Raw genomic sequence first — 14,539 nt, forward strand, 5'->3', positions numbered from 1 at the left:
AACTTTGGGGGACAATCCTATATGCATACATGGTAGGGCTATTTTATTTAAATCACGACATATCGGATCTTGAATCACGCAAGACGTAACATCTTCACTTTCTTACCACTTTGTTTTTCAATCAAACACACCTTAAGTGTAAATAAAGTAGCTCTTACGAGATTGGGTATAGAAAAGTATAGGTGGACGATCCTATGCCCCCATTTGACCCCCATTTTTCGAAATGAAAACGGGTGAAATAGTTTTTTTTTTTTTTAAATGAGTGGTTGAAAAATAAGGAAATTTTTTCCATTTGCGTGTAATATTATTTTATGAAATATTGTGTTGTTGAAAATAGAAGATAGAAAAATAAAATATAATGTAACGTAAGGGGGGGCCAAATGGGGGCTATATGTATACATTGTACTGGTAAGGCTATTTTATTTAAATCATGACATATCGGATCTCAAGCCATTCAACTCGTAATATCTTGACTTTCTTTTCACTTTGTTTTTCTATTGTATCACCTCGTACATAAAGGTACCACGATTTGAGTGGCTTGAGGTTTAATGTGTCGTAATTTAAATGGATGGTTCTATCACGTACACATAGAATTATCTTGCCGAAATTTTTTCCAATTGAGATGAGCAATGTAAGGTAGGACTAAGATGGAATATTTTATTGTTCATACCTGAGAATGTACTTGGGTAATTGGCGCAAAACATCCTTACCTTTTGAGGTTATTGTGGAAAACGTCCCTACCTTTCATTTTTTGGCATTTTTGCCCTTATTTACCACATTTCTTGCGCTGAAGGTCCTTTTCACTGTTTTTTGACGATTTTGCCCTCTATTCAAATAAAAGAAAAAGAATAGAATAGAAAACAAAAGAATTAATTGCAACTAATACCCCAAAATTTCAAAAAATTACAAATTAGTAATAAATATAGGAGTTAATAGCCCAAATGGTTACTAAACTTTGCCAAAGGTCCAAAAAGGTCATTGAACTTTTTTAAATACAAAAAGAAAAAAAAAACCAACAAAAAAAATTGAAGAAACGGGCCCCACCAACAAAAAAAGGACAAAAAAAATAAGGAAGGTGAAAATGGAGAAAGGTGAAAAGTAAACCAAAAATTATTTTTTATTTTTTCAATCATACATTTTTAATCAAAATTTATTGAAAATTTTATTTTTAAAAATAAAGAAAAAAAATATAGATTAGTTTTGCTAAAAATAAAATTTTCAATAAATTTTGATTAAAAATGTACGATTGAAAAAATAAAAAATAATTTTTGATTTACTTTTCACCTTCCTCCATTTTCACATTCCTTATTTTATTTTCATTTTTATTATTTTTGGTCCTTTTTTTTTCGGTGGGGCCCGTTTCTTCAATTTTTTTGTTGGTTTTTTTGGTTTTTTTTTTTCTTTTTGTATTTAAAAAAGTTCAATGACCTTTTTGGACCTTTGACAAAGTTTAGTAACCATTTGGGCTATTAACTCCTATATTTATTACTAATTTGTAATTTTTTGAAATTTTGGGGTATTAGTTGCAATTAATTCTTTTGTTTTCTATTCTATTCTTTTTCTTTTATTTGAATAGAGGGCAAAATCGTCAAAAAACAGTGAAAAGGACCTTCAGCGCAAGAAAGGTGGTAAATAAGGGCAAAAATACCAAAAAATGAAAGGTAGGGACGTTTTCCACAATAACCTCGAAAGGTAAGGATGTTTTGCGCCAATTACCCGAATGTACTTACAGCCCTTATGAGATGCACGAACCTCCTAATTCTGCAAATATCAAAAGGGGAAAATATGGTCAAGAAGGATTTGTATGGTAACTATTTTTTCAAAATTCTTTTTTTCTCATAACCTCATATTCTCATAACAAAATTTTCTTTGTATAAACTCGATTTTTTTTTTTTTTTTACCTTTTAATCATATATTTCTCCAAAAAATTATTATTCAAAAATTCATTCTCTTAAAAAAAATAATAAAAAAACTCAAAAGAATGATTGTCAAATAGAGACACCTTTTCAGTGTTTGAAGAACAAAAAATATTCAATTAATTTTGGGTAGTAGGATCATAAAAGATTTATTTTTACTGCTATTAGTGCGAAAGTAATGAATAAAAAATCTGTTTACTTGAATATTTTTACAAAGTACAAAAAAATTAAGTTTTTATTTTTAATACATTTAGAGTTGGTAAATGAATTTCCCTTTTTTTTAACTCTTAGCCATTGTACATATCATGTTTATAATTTGTTTATAATTGACCAATTTTATTATTATTTTTATTTACATATTTTGTAAAAGTCATAAATACTATTCATTTATTCATCATTCATTTTTATTTATTTTTTATAATTTAGACAAATTTATAAACAACTCCCAAAATATACTATATTCATCTTATGGATGATCCAATACAATACTATAGAGTCACTAAATAATGCGGATAGTATCTTTCTCATTAGAGAAATAATTTACATTCTAATAATAATAATAAAAATAAATAAATAAATAAATAAATAAATCTCCTGCTCTATCTCCATTTCGTCTTTCATCATTAGATTTTTTGAAAGTTCTTGAACAACTAAATTGTTGTGTAATTTGTTCATATTGATTCTAAAACGTTCCTTTTTTCATTTATTTTAGGAAACAAGAGAACATAAAACCGAAAAGAGAAAGAATAGAAGAAGCGAGAGAAGTAAATATTAAGGGGTATATTTAACTGAGACTTTTAAAAAAAATTATACACTTTTTCTTTTGAAGTGGTGAACTTTTGTAAATGTGGGTGGAATTAATGAATGTCTTTTGTAGACTTCTATAAACTTTCATTTAAAACTTCTTTAAACATAAAACGAATTGATAAAGCTTTTTGAAATTTCATTTAAATTAAAATTCACATGGATATAGTACAATAGGAAGTTCTTACATAGAAAGTGGAGGTTCGATCTGTACATAGCATTTTCCCCTCATAGTGTACATGTAGCACAATCGTATAAATAAGTATAATCCGTAGAAGGTTCGTAGAGGAAAGAGACAAGAAAAATACCCAAAGAACGAAAATGCATATTAAAAGAATTATTCGTTGAAAGTTTCAAAAAATCTTGAGGTGAATGAGACACAAATTTTGAGATTTTGTTTTTATGTTTTTCACTTGAAGATTTTTATATAAGAAATTTAAAAATTATTGACATTTTGAATATACATATGATTATTGAGACTTAGCACCCGTTTGTTTCTCATTTGTGAAAGAATGAAAATAAAAAATATAGTCGTTACGGACCTCACATGACAAATAAAAATTCAAATTTAATGGTTTGATGTGATGGATAATGATCATATTTTTTATTTTAATGAGAAAAGAATGGAAACCAAACATAGGCTTAAAATGTTTTATTTGATTATACCATGAGCCTGTTTGGGAGTGATTTTTTCTCCCAAAAAATTAATTTTTGACTGTTATTTCACTATTTCAGTCGTCATATTTGACTTCTTCTCTCACGAGTGGACCCCATTTTTCTCATAACGATCAAAAAATCAATTCTTAAAATTACTCCCAAACAGACTCCATGACTTTTTTGGTATCAAATTTTTAGTGAATTTGCAACCATTATACAGTGTTGTGTCAATGTAAGGGAGCCACAATATTTGACTGTGTTAGGTAGAATGACCAATTACTCCTTTAACTCTCATTTCATCTTCATTAGAAAAAGGACACTTTGGTAAAATAATAAAGAAATGAGTCGATGGTTGCATAACTATATGAATAAGTTCAAACTAACCCGTCAATTTGGGATCCATATGATACTACAAAAAGGACCCATCTACAATAATACAACGATCTAATTTTGGATAAAAATCACAGCAAAATCCATTTGAGACATACACTTAAAGTCTCAAAAAGTTTACATTGAATATTCATACTTTTTAAATCTCAAATAAATACACAATTCTATTTGATTTAACTTTATAAAAAATGATAAAAATATAAATCAAAATGAACAATGAATTTTAATCATAGATTTAATGAAAATCATAACTTTTATCAACTTTTTAACTACATATCTCAACAACTTTTATCCAAATTTGTTAAAAAATAGAATTTTAGCAAAATTTAACAGGGGCTAAATAAGTTGCTTTCTCGACTTCCTTTTCCACCCACTTTTCCTTGTATTCCCCACAAGCCCTTAAAATTTATCAAATCTAGGTCTCAACATCGGATGAATCGATTCGGGTATTTCAAATTTCGAAACCACTCATTACACTTTAAGTATTTCATATTGGAGCCATTCAAGTCTACATAATTACAGGAATCGAACTCGAACTTGAAAGTTTGATTCAGCTCCACCCATAATTTTTCTTTTTTAAATAGTGATTTGACAATACAAATTATATCCTCACTATTTTGCAAAATAAAATATGACCCATGTGCATATTTAAATACTTTCTTCAATGCAAATATGTCACAAAATAGTATTCAATATTAAAGAATGAAAAATTAGAAAACAATAATAAGTAAGTACTAGATTTTATAAATATTGAGTCGGGATAAATAAATTACAAAAATAAAAAAAATTACAAAGAATTGGCAAATTTGGTTTCAGAGCACGATTTCAATTTTCGATTATTATTATTATTATTATTATTATTATTATTATTATTTATTTATTATTATTATTATTATTATTATTTATTTATTTTTTTTTTTTAAGAACTGGGTTTCAGTTTCGATTGGAGAAGTTCAAGTTTGACTATCTACATCATACAACCTTCTCTCTACTTATTTTCTCTCTCTACTTATTTACGATTTCAACTTACGGCATTCGGTACTGCATATGCATAGCCACCCTCTATAACTAATATACACTGTACACAAAACTATAAAACTTGATAATTTCGTGTTAGCGAGAAATTCCTATCTATCTAATCGGCATCACATTACGTACGCATTTTTACATAATTAAGTTATATCTTGTTACANTATAGCAACCGTGTCCATGATTTGCTCCTGTAGATTGGTTGATTATCCATGATTTTAGAGATGAGATTAACAGTCCATGATTTACTCCTGTAGATTGGTAGTCTGACCAAGATTATAGGGCTAAGATCAAGGATCCTTTTCAGAGACATACACTTAAAGTCTCAAAAAGTTTACATTGAATATTCATACTTTTTAAATCTCAAATAAATACACAATTCTATTTGATTTAACTTTAAAAAAAATGATAAAAATATAAATCAAAATGAACAATGAATTTTAATCATAGATTTAATGAAAATCATAACTTTTATCAACTTTTTAACTACATATCTCAACAACTTTTATCCAAATTTGTTAAAAAATAGAATTTTAGCAAAATTTAACAGGGGCTAAATAAGTTGCTTTCTCGACTTCCTTTTCCACCCACTTTTCCTTGTATTCCCCACAAGCCCTTAAAATTTATCAAATCTAGGTCTCAACATCGGATGAATCGATTCGGGTATTTCAAATTTCGAAACCATTCATTACACTTTAAGTATTTCATATTGGAGCCATTCAAGTCTACATAATTACAGGAATCGAACTCGAACTTGAAAGTTTGATTCAGCTCCACCCATAATTTTTCTTTTTTAAATAGTGATTTTACAATACAAATTATATCCTCACTATTTTGCAAAATAAAATATGACCCATGTGCATATTTAAATACTTTCTTCAATGCAAATATGTCACAAAATAGTATTCAATATTAAAGAATAAAAAATTAGAAAACAATAATAAGAAAGTACTAGATTTTATAAATATTGAGTCGGGATAAATAAATTACAAAAATTAAAAAAATTACAATGAATTGGCAAATTCGGTTTCAGAGCACGATTTCAATTTTCGATTATTATTATTATTATTATTTATTTATTATTATTATTTTTAAGAACTGGGTTTCAGTTTTGATTGGAGAAGTTCAATTTTGACTATCTACATCATACAACCTTCTCTCTACTTATATTCTCTCTCTACTTATTTACGATTTCAACTTACGGCATTCGGTACTGCATATGCATAGCCACCCTCCATAACTAATATACACTGTACACAAAACTATAAAACTTGATAATTCCGTGTTAGCGAGAAATTCCTATCTATCTAATCGGCATCACATTACGTACGCATTTTTACATAATTAAGTTATATCTTGTTACAGGGAGAAATCAGAAGGATCGAAAATGGCGGATAAGAGGTTTATCATAGAAGTGGAGCCGGCTAAGCAAGCCAAGGATGGGAAGCCATCGATGGGACCGGCTTACCGCAGCGTTTTTGCCAAGGATGGATTCCCGGCGCCGATTCCTGGCCTGGATAGCTGCTGGGATATTTTCCGGTTTGTTTTATTTTGACGGCATTGTCAATTGATTCTATGATTTTTATACTGACGTTTATTCGTGGGGATTCATTATATACTTGCATGAGTTAAGTCTATGATTTTCCCCTGGTGCTTGATAGCTGATTTTAACGAAAGAGATATTGGATGACTAGCTGGAGTTTTCTTTATTGATCTTATGCACTGAGCTTAAATGATTTATGTTATGAAAATTGAAAAAATTACGGTTTATGTGTGTTATGAGTGAAGCTCAATTTGATGATGAACTCACCCAAAATCAATACCAAATTAAAGATCATTGTCCAAGGGAGCTGCAATCCTAGCTCAATTTCAGAAATAATCACGAATTGGAAAATGGGTGGGATAGAAATATAAGTAGAAAATGAAAAATAGAAGCAGAAGAAAGAGAAGAGATAAATCCAGAAGAGAAGATAGAATAACAGAATTTGGTTTTACATCAACATACTGATTCCACTCACTCGTCTGATCTGTATATATGCTGTAGCAATTAAAGAAAATGGCATTCCATTTACAAGAAACGTGTAGAAAAAATAGCGCTTAAATGCCAGGTGTGGACCCACTCTATTCCCTTTTGAAAAATATTTATGGTTGGTTCTCTTCTTCATTTTTCCGCACTTCTTCCACTGAGTTGCTGCCTCCTCATCATGACAATGTGATTGAATTGTATGATTATAGGAGATTTTGGGATCAAAGCATTAATCTTTTTGTTTGTGTTCGGTATTGGCTACAAAAACATAGAGATTACTCCGTTTGATGTATTTGATAGCAAATACGTGATAGTATATACTTGTTAGTTACAATTCCTGTATTTTTTTCTTCATTTCCTTAGATGTCTATGCTAATGAAAAGTTGTTTTTGTAATACTTTTTAAGCATAGTTCTATTATATATATGAAAAAAAAGGACTCTAGATATCATGGTTGGTGTAGGTTACCATTCTATCCAGTCCTTTGATAGCACTTAATATCTCTTCTTGAAGTTAACTGAATGATTCTGCTTGAAGTTTACTCTTTTGTTTTTCATTTTAATGTCTTATGCTCGTGAATCTTTGAATTTAACTATTCCCTTGTATCACAGCTTGTCAGTGGAAAAGTATCCCAATAACCGGATGCTGGGTCGTCGAGAAGTCATAGATGGAAAGGTATATTTTAAATGAAATAAGTATTCATGCTTGCATGTCCGAAACTGCTGCTTATAATTATAATTATTTTTTTTTCAACTTTTACTAACTCCATTTTTTGGTTCTTGTACTCCCAGCCGGGTAAGTATGTATGGATGTCTTACAAAGAAGTATATGACTTGGTGATGAAAGTGGGGAATTCTGTTCGCACTTGTGGCATTGAGGAGGTAAGTTGCAATTCAGCATCTTTTGGAATCTATTTCTGTAGTTACTTTTCTTTTACAGAAGGAAAAACACCGCAATGCTAACATCAGTTGAAGTCTATCTTAGTTGTAAGTTATATCAAGTTAGCTTACCTTATTGAACGCAGAATTTTTCTTCTACTGTAAACTTCGGAGAATCAGTTGCCTTGTCATTAGACAAATATTCAGGGCTATGGTTACTTATGGCTTCTAATTAGTTATTCATAAGAAATTGTGTATTTGTTTTCTAATATTGTCTTAGGTGTTTCTTTCTTTTCTTTTTCCCTTTGTCGTTCCTCTATGGTGATCTGTTTGACTTCTGCCCCTTACTACTCATTTACGGTGGTTTATCTGCACTAGTAGTAAACAATTACTTGAATGTGTCTCACTTTGTTAATGATTTTAGGCTGGACGATGTGGTATTTATGGTGCTAATTCTCCTGAGTGGCTTATCAGTATGGAGGTAATCATCTTCTTACTATTCCTTCTCTCTTCCTCCCACTATGTTGTTTTCTTGTCGTCGTTGACAGTATGAAAACAAGAATTGCATGTCTATTTTCTTTTGTAAGTTGTAAATTGTTGGTAACATCCGCACTAACAAGGGCCCTGAGAGGAGAGTATAGTACAGTATATGTTGCAATTTAGCCATTTGAAAGCTCTTTTCTCTACACACTCATTTTCAACTACACATTTATATAATAAATATTCAGCACTTAAATTCAAAAATCTTTCCTAATTTTAACTACACATTCTCCTAAAAATCACTATTCAAAACATTGTTTTTTCCTAAATAATGACCATCAAGCAGGGGCTTAATCTAACTTGAAGAAAGGAATCAAAATGTCTTTGGCCTCATTGCATTCCATATCTTTTTCTTTGCCTTCATGCTTCAAATCTTTTCCTCCCCTTTAAAAGTATTCTTATTGGATGGCTACTTTTGCTTCATAGATTTCAGCATTAATGTGGTTATGAAAATATCCAGGACAGAAGTTTCCACATTTTTTCTAACTCCGACAACTAAATGCAGGCATGCAATGCTCATGGACTCTACTGTGTTCCTTTATACGACACCTTAGGTATGTAAATCTCTTCTATTGCATTCAGCTTTGCACTTGTTGTGATGCAGTGGATGCCTCTATCAGTTTACAATTCAAAGGCTTTTTGGCTTTTATCATCTACTTAATGCTTTTGGGACCTATGATTTAAGACCATCCATAGTATTCATTAGGTTACAAAATCCTTTTACATGGTTTAGGTGCTGGCGCTGTTGAATTCATCATTTGTCATGCTGAAGTTACAATTGTTTTTGTGGAGGAGAAAAAAATTCCTGAGGTACACTTGTTTAATGTTAAGAATGTACTCTTTTACAGGATTGTTTTGAAATTCTTCTGGACGATTATTTGTTTTTGCTAAATACTACTTTCATTAAATAAATTGTTTTTTGCTATTATGTTTTATTCAATACATTTGGTTTTACTTCTTTGGTATCTAATGACTGAAACAACTTCTCATGAACTTGGAGGTTATATACCAGAATGGACATTTGATTCATGTGATCAAGTTGAGGTCTGGACATGTACACATTCGCTAATACATGCTTTTGGCCTTGCAGCTGTTGAAAACTTGTCCAAGCACAACAAAGTCCTTGAAAAGTTAGTCATTTGTGGAGTAAGATCTCTTTTTCAGTATATGGATTTAATGAGGTTCTTATCTATTAATCTTTTGTTTATCTGGATTTTAGCAATTGTGAGCTTTGGTAAACTTACTTCTCAACAGAGGGAAGAAGGGGAAAAGTTTGGTGTGGTTATGCATTCTTGGGATGAATTTTTGTTATTGGTAAGTCCATTGATTTCAGTCTGTTATTACCACTTTCATGTTTGGGTTCGAAAATTTTTAGTCTGGGCTAAGCTTAAACAAACCTTGTTAACAAGAGCTTACATCCATGGGTTAATGAGTTGTTATTTTGTGTATAGTGTCGATTTTAAAAATGAGCTACTGCTGTATCCGACAAAAGAAATGCTGATAAGTTCTTTTTAAAGGACAAAGTAACCATTTTATCACCTAAATCCTAAGAAGAGAATGAAATATTCTTTCAGCTGGTCCTAGCGCTTGCATTCGTGAAATATTTGTCTGATCTCAGAATGCTAGTTTATCTTTGCTGGGTCTAGTACTATCTGTTGGCAGATTTATTTATTTTTTAAAATTAGTTAGGGGATTTGAGGGTCAATAAATAGATTAATATTTAGACTTTTATTTATGTATTGATTTCTTGCCTCTAATTCTGGCTCCTCTGATATTATGCAGGGAGAAAATAAGCACTTTGATCTTCCGGTGAAAAAGAAAACCGACATTTGCACAATAATGTATACCAGTGGAACAACTGGGGACCCCAAGGGTGTCATGATATCAAATAACAGCGTTATTACTCTAGTTGCTGGAGTTGAGCGTTTGCTAGGGAGTGTGAAGGAAGCGGTGATTACATACCTATTTATTTCTCTTAAATTGTCATGGGATACATGACTTGAATTAGATTAAATTGTCAAAATTTCAGTGGTTTCTCAAAAAATGCTAAGAACAAATGGTGGATTATTATAAATAAATAGAATACAAATTTTAATTTCTTTTTATTCTTGCAGCTGAATGAAAGTGATGTATATATATCGTATCTTCCTTTAGCGCATATATTTGATCGTGTTATTGAAGAATGCTGCATCCATCATGGAGCATCAATAGGACTTTGGCGTGGGGTAAGAATGTTTCATTTATTATTGTAGTCATATTCAAGCTTATAAAACATTATTATTAAATTATGACATTGCCACCTTGCCAGGACGTTAAGTTATTGGTTGAAGATATTGCAGAGCTAAAACCTACTATTTTCTGTGCAGTTCCTCGGGTATTAGATAGAATTTATTCAGGTCTGTTTCCTCCATCCATGATGTGTAACATGATCATAATCTACTTAAATTCCCTTCATTTTCTCAGTAGCACATGGAAATGGCGAGGAGTATTTCTGTCTTCATTACTCTAACACATAAGCCCATTTGTCAAAGTCTGAGAAACTCTGTGTATCAATGCTGGATGATATGTAGTGTTTCTTGATCATTTGTGCGTAAATATGCCGCATAGAAAAGGAAAAAAAAAAAAAAAATCTAGTTTCCAACAAATGAAAAAGTAAATTTAGGATAGGATAATATTTTTGAGTTTTGCTACAGGTGCCCAGAGTTTGACACTCCAGGTTACCTGCTACTCACATTGGGGTTGGGGGCCTCACGCCAATAAATGTGTGGGGCCTGACCCCTCACTCACATCAAGTAACCCAGAGTGCTCACCTGCAAACTATCTTGTGCACATAATTTACCGTCTGAAATTGAATGAGTTCATAGGCTTTAAATGGTGTAACTTTTGAAAAATCAGATTACGTAATTTAAAATCTGGAGAGAGAAAATATTTGCCTTCTGATTAAAAGGTCGGTCATTTCTATCCTGCACTTACATGCACTCATCAACTGTAAATTTATGCCCCCGTTAACTGCCACATCCATCTTTTCATCATTGAATTCAGTTCATATTTCAGGTTTGAAGCAGAAGATTTCTTCAGGGGGTTTCATTAAACAAACTGTGTTTAATTTTGCATACTCTTTGTAAGTCCACCTCTGGCTTTTGTTTGCTCTTGGTGATGGTTGAAGAATATAATCAACTTTACTCTAATCTGAACATAAAATCTATTATCGTGAGTTCCTTTTTCCATTCTTGCCTTTCTGTCGAGTGTGGGGCATCAAGTCAAAGAAATTGTCAAAACAGCAGTTGAATTATGAAGCTTTTTAACTATTTTATCATTTATTGACCCACCCTTATAGCTCTCCTCATATAATCTATAATTCTATTAATAAATTACCAAAAAAACAAATTTTATAATCATTCTGGCCGTTAAATTACAAGTCAAGGTTTTGTTACTCTTACAAATAATAGTATTCAGATGTCTGCATGTTAAAAATTGTAGAAAACTGCGTAACTTGAGGAATGGGATGAAATATACCGAGGCATCTCCACTTGGTGACAAAATTGCTTTCAGTAAGGTAGTAAGATATACTTGATGTCCGTGACTTCTTTTATCTTCATTCATGTTCCATTGCAATGTAACAGTTCTTGCGTGCTCTTTAGATAAAAGAAGGCTTAGGTGGCAACGTACGACTTATTTTATCTGGAGCAGCACCTCTTGCATCCCATGTGGAAGAGTTCCTAAGAGTAGTATCGTGCTCTTACGTTATTCAAGGATACGGTAGCTTAATCTTATGATATTATTCCTCACCAATTTATTTTTTATTTTCTTTATTTTTTTTCTTTTCGTCATACGGCATTTACTCCTTTTCATATGAAGTGGTTCTTTTATTTTTCAAGACTTTGGACTGCTAACTGACTCCTTACTCCTTGATGCTGATCACGGCCGACAGGTCATCTGTAAAATGCCAGCTGAAAAGTTCATCTTTACATAATATTTAATCTTCTATTTGTTGGCTTTAAACTTTGATTAGATTTACTTTCTCCGAATACTCTGCGACTTTTCTCATCCTGGTGTACTAAAATATATGTGATTGTTCCTATTCAAGCAGCTTGATGAACTCCGTCTTTCATTATTTTGGTTCAATAGAAGATAAAAAATATAATATAGAGGTGCATGTGGTGTCGGTGGCTTAGTCAAATATAAATTGATTGATTTTTTCTTCAGGCCATTCTTGAATTGGCACATGTAGTACACTGGTTTGGCACTGGTGCATTGATTGACAGTTATAATAGCATATTCTCCTGCTCATGAAAAGGTGCCTGATTCTATTGTGAATTTTGATGTAGGTTTGACAGAAACTTGCGCTGGTACATTTGTTTCCGTACCAGGTGAGCATGACATGCTTGGTACGGTGGGGCCCCCAGTGCCCAATGTGGATGTCTGCCTAGAATCTGTTCCTGAAATGGGGTATGATGCCCTTTCAAGTAAACCACGTGGAGAAGTATGCATTAGGGGAGATACTTTATTTTCAGGATACTTCAAACGTGAAGACCTTACGAAGGAAGTCTTAATTGATGGCTGGTTTCACACAGGTTTGTCTTGTCCCAGTACTCGTTCTCGAAAAGATTTGAGGATTACTTTGTGTCTTGTATATTGATCTCCGTAAAAATATATTTTGTCAGGGGATATTGGTGCGTGGCAACCAAATGGGAGCCTGAAAATTATTGACCGTAAGAAGAACATTTTCAAGCTCTCCCAGGGAGAATATGTTGCAGTGGAATACTTGGAGAATATTTATGATCTAGCTTCCGATATTGACTCGGTATGATGTCCGTTGTTGTCACATATGCTTACCCCCCTTCCGTCAACTGAAAAAAAAGGCCATCTTAAAGAGATTTAGAATATATGCATTTATATGAAAGATCTGCTAGTCGCATTCCACAAGAAAGAAAATCAAATTTCACGGTTCTATTCACTTATAGAGTAAATGCATTTGAAGTAGTTTGAATGTCTATATGAATGGCATTAAAGAAGTCGATCCAGTCCATTTTTTTCGCTGAACGCGGTTTATTGGCTAACTTAAGCAGTCTATTTCGAACTTCTGAACATCCAGAATTTGAATTTTGTGGATTTAGGTTAGATAATATCTTGTTGGAAGTTTGTTTCTCATGTTGGTGCTGCTTATATATGATTAGAGAATCACATATTTTTTCCGATTGCAGATATGGGTTTATGGCAACAGCTTTGAGTCTTTTCTTGTCGCTGTTGTTAACCCAAAAATGGAAGCAGTTGAACAGTGGGCTGCAGAGAATGGTATATCAGGGAACTTTGATGCCCTTTGCAAAAATACCCGAGTGAAAGAATACATACTTGGTCACCTTACGAAGATTGCAAAAGAAAAGAAGGTTTTAACTTTTTTCCCCTGTTCCCCGTGTTATTTTAGCCTACTATCACTAATTATATATACTTCATTGAATTTATTTATTTTTGTCTCTGTGTGCGCGCGTGTTTTATGTGGTTGCTGAATGCGCAAGGAAATAATTCTCAACTGTTAAAGTTTCCAGCACTGATAAACCTAATTGCTTGTTCTTGGCAGTTGAAAGGTTTTGAATTCATCAAAGCTTTGCATCTCGATCCCGTGCCATTTGACATGGAACGGGAACTGCTCACCCCAACATTTAAGATGAAGAGGCCCCAGTTGCTCAAGTACTACCAGGTAGGTTTTCTTTGACGCGTCTGAAGAAGTCATAAGATGCTTACATTCCGCAATTTGTATAACATTAAAGGGTCTGTTTGATTGTAAAGGTGGAAAAGGCAAACCAGTTCCATGTAAGTTGGAAAAGAAAAAACAACAAGAACCATAGGAATTCGATTTCCATGGAATNGGAAAATTCTTTCAAGTGGAAAATTTATTTTTCACAATGAATGCTACAATTATGAATTGATGATTATTTGTGGATCGATGACCAGTTATTAATTTCCAACGATGGTTGTTGACTTAGATCAACGTTTTTTTTATTGCTTATATTTAATTCGGTGATTTGTATTATTTCAAGAAAACTAATACCCCCTATTTTAGTTAATATTGCATCAAAAAGTAATTAATCACTTTTCGTAGGATCGACCCCTTACTTCCACTACTACATTAATTTTAAGAGGAATAGATTTTAATTTGGAATGCCTATGATAGCACGCACCAACCACCTATTGAAATCAAGATTCTATTAAATAAGGGACATATCTCACTCTTTCTAGATTAAAGGTATATCCATTTTCAAATTTCAATGTCACACTACCAATTCCCACAACTCTGCAGAC

The 14,539-nt window shown here is 32.1% G+C and overlaps 1 protein-coding gene across 1 annotated transcript; it reads left to right on the plus strand.

Moving 5' to 3' along the window:
* Positions 1-6,031: 6,031 nt before the first annotated feature.
* LOC111384304 (long chain acyl-CoA synthetase 4-like) lies at positions 6,032-13,960 on the plus strand. Its single transcript, XM_023008568.1, has 18 exons — positions 6,032-6,335; positions 7,433-7,496; positions 7,613-7,702; positions 8,124-8,180; positions 8,745-8,793; positions 8,973-9,049; positions 9,330-9,369; positions 9,459-9,553; positions 10,022-10,189; positions 10,354-10,464; positions 10,548-10,635; positions 11,294-11,360; positions 11,720-11,795; positions 11,881-11,998; positions 12,568-12,813; positions 12,904-13,043; positions 13,444-13,626; positions 13,818-13,960. Exons 1-18 carry the CDS (start codon positions 6,184-6,186, stop codon positions 13,950-13,952), a joined length of 1,956 nt encoding a protein of 651 aa, XP_022864336.1. The 5' UTR covers positions 6,032-6,183; the 3' UTR covers positions 13,953-13,960.
* Positions 13,961-14,539: the final 579 nt, after the last annotated feature.

The sequence above is a fragment of the Olea europaea genome, unplaced genomic scaffold (assembly GCF_002742605.1).
Source record: "Olea europaea var. sylvestris unplaced genomic scaffold, O_europaea_v1 scaffold2894, whole genome shotgun sequence".
Lineage (NCBI taxonomy): Eukaryota > Viridiplantae > Streptophyta > Magnoliopsida > Lamiales > Oleaceae > Olea > Olea europaea.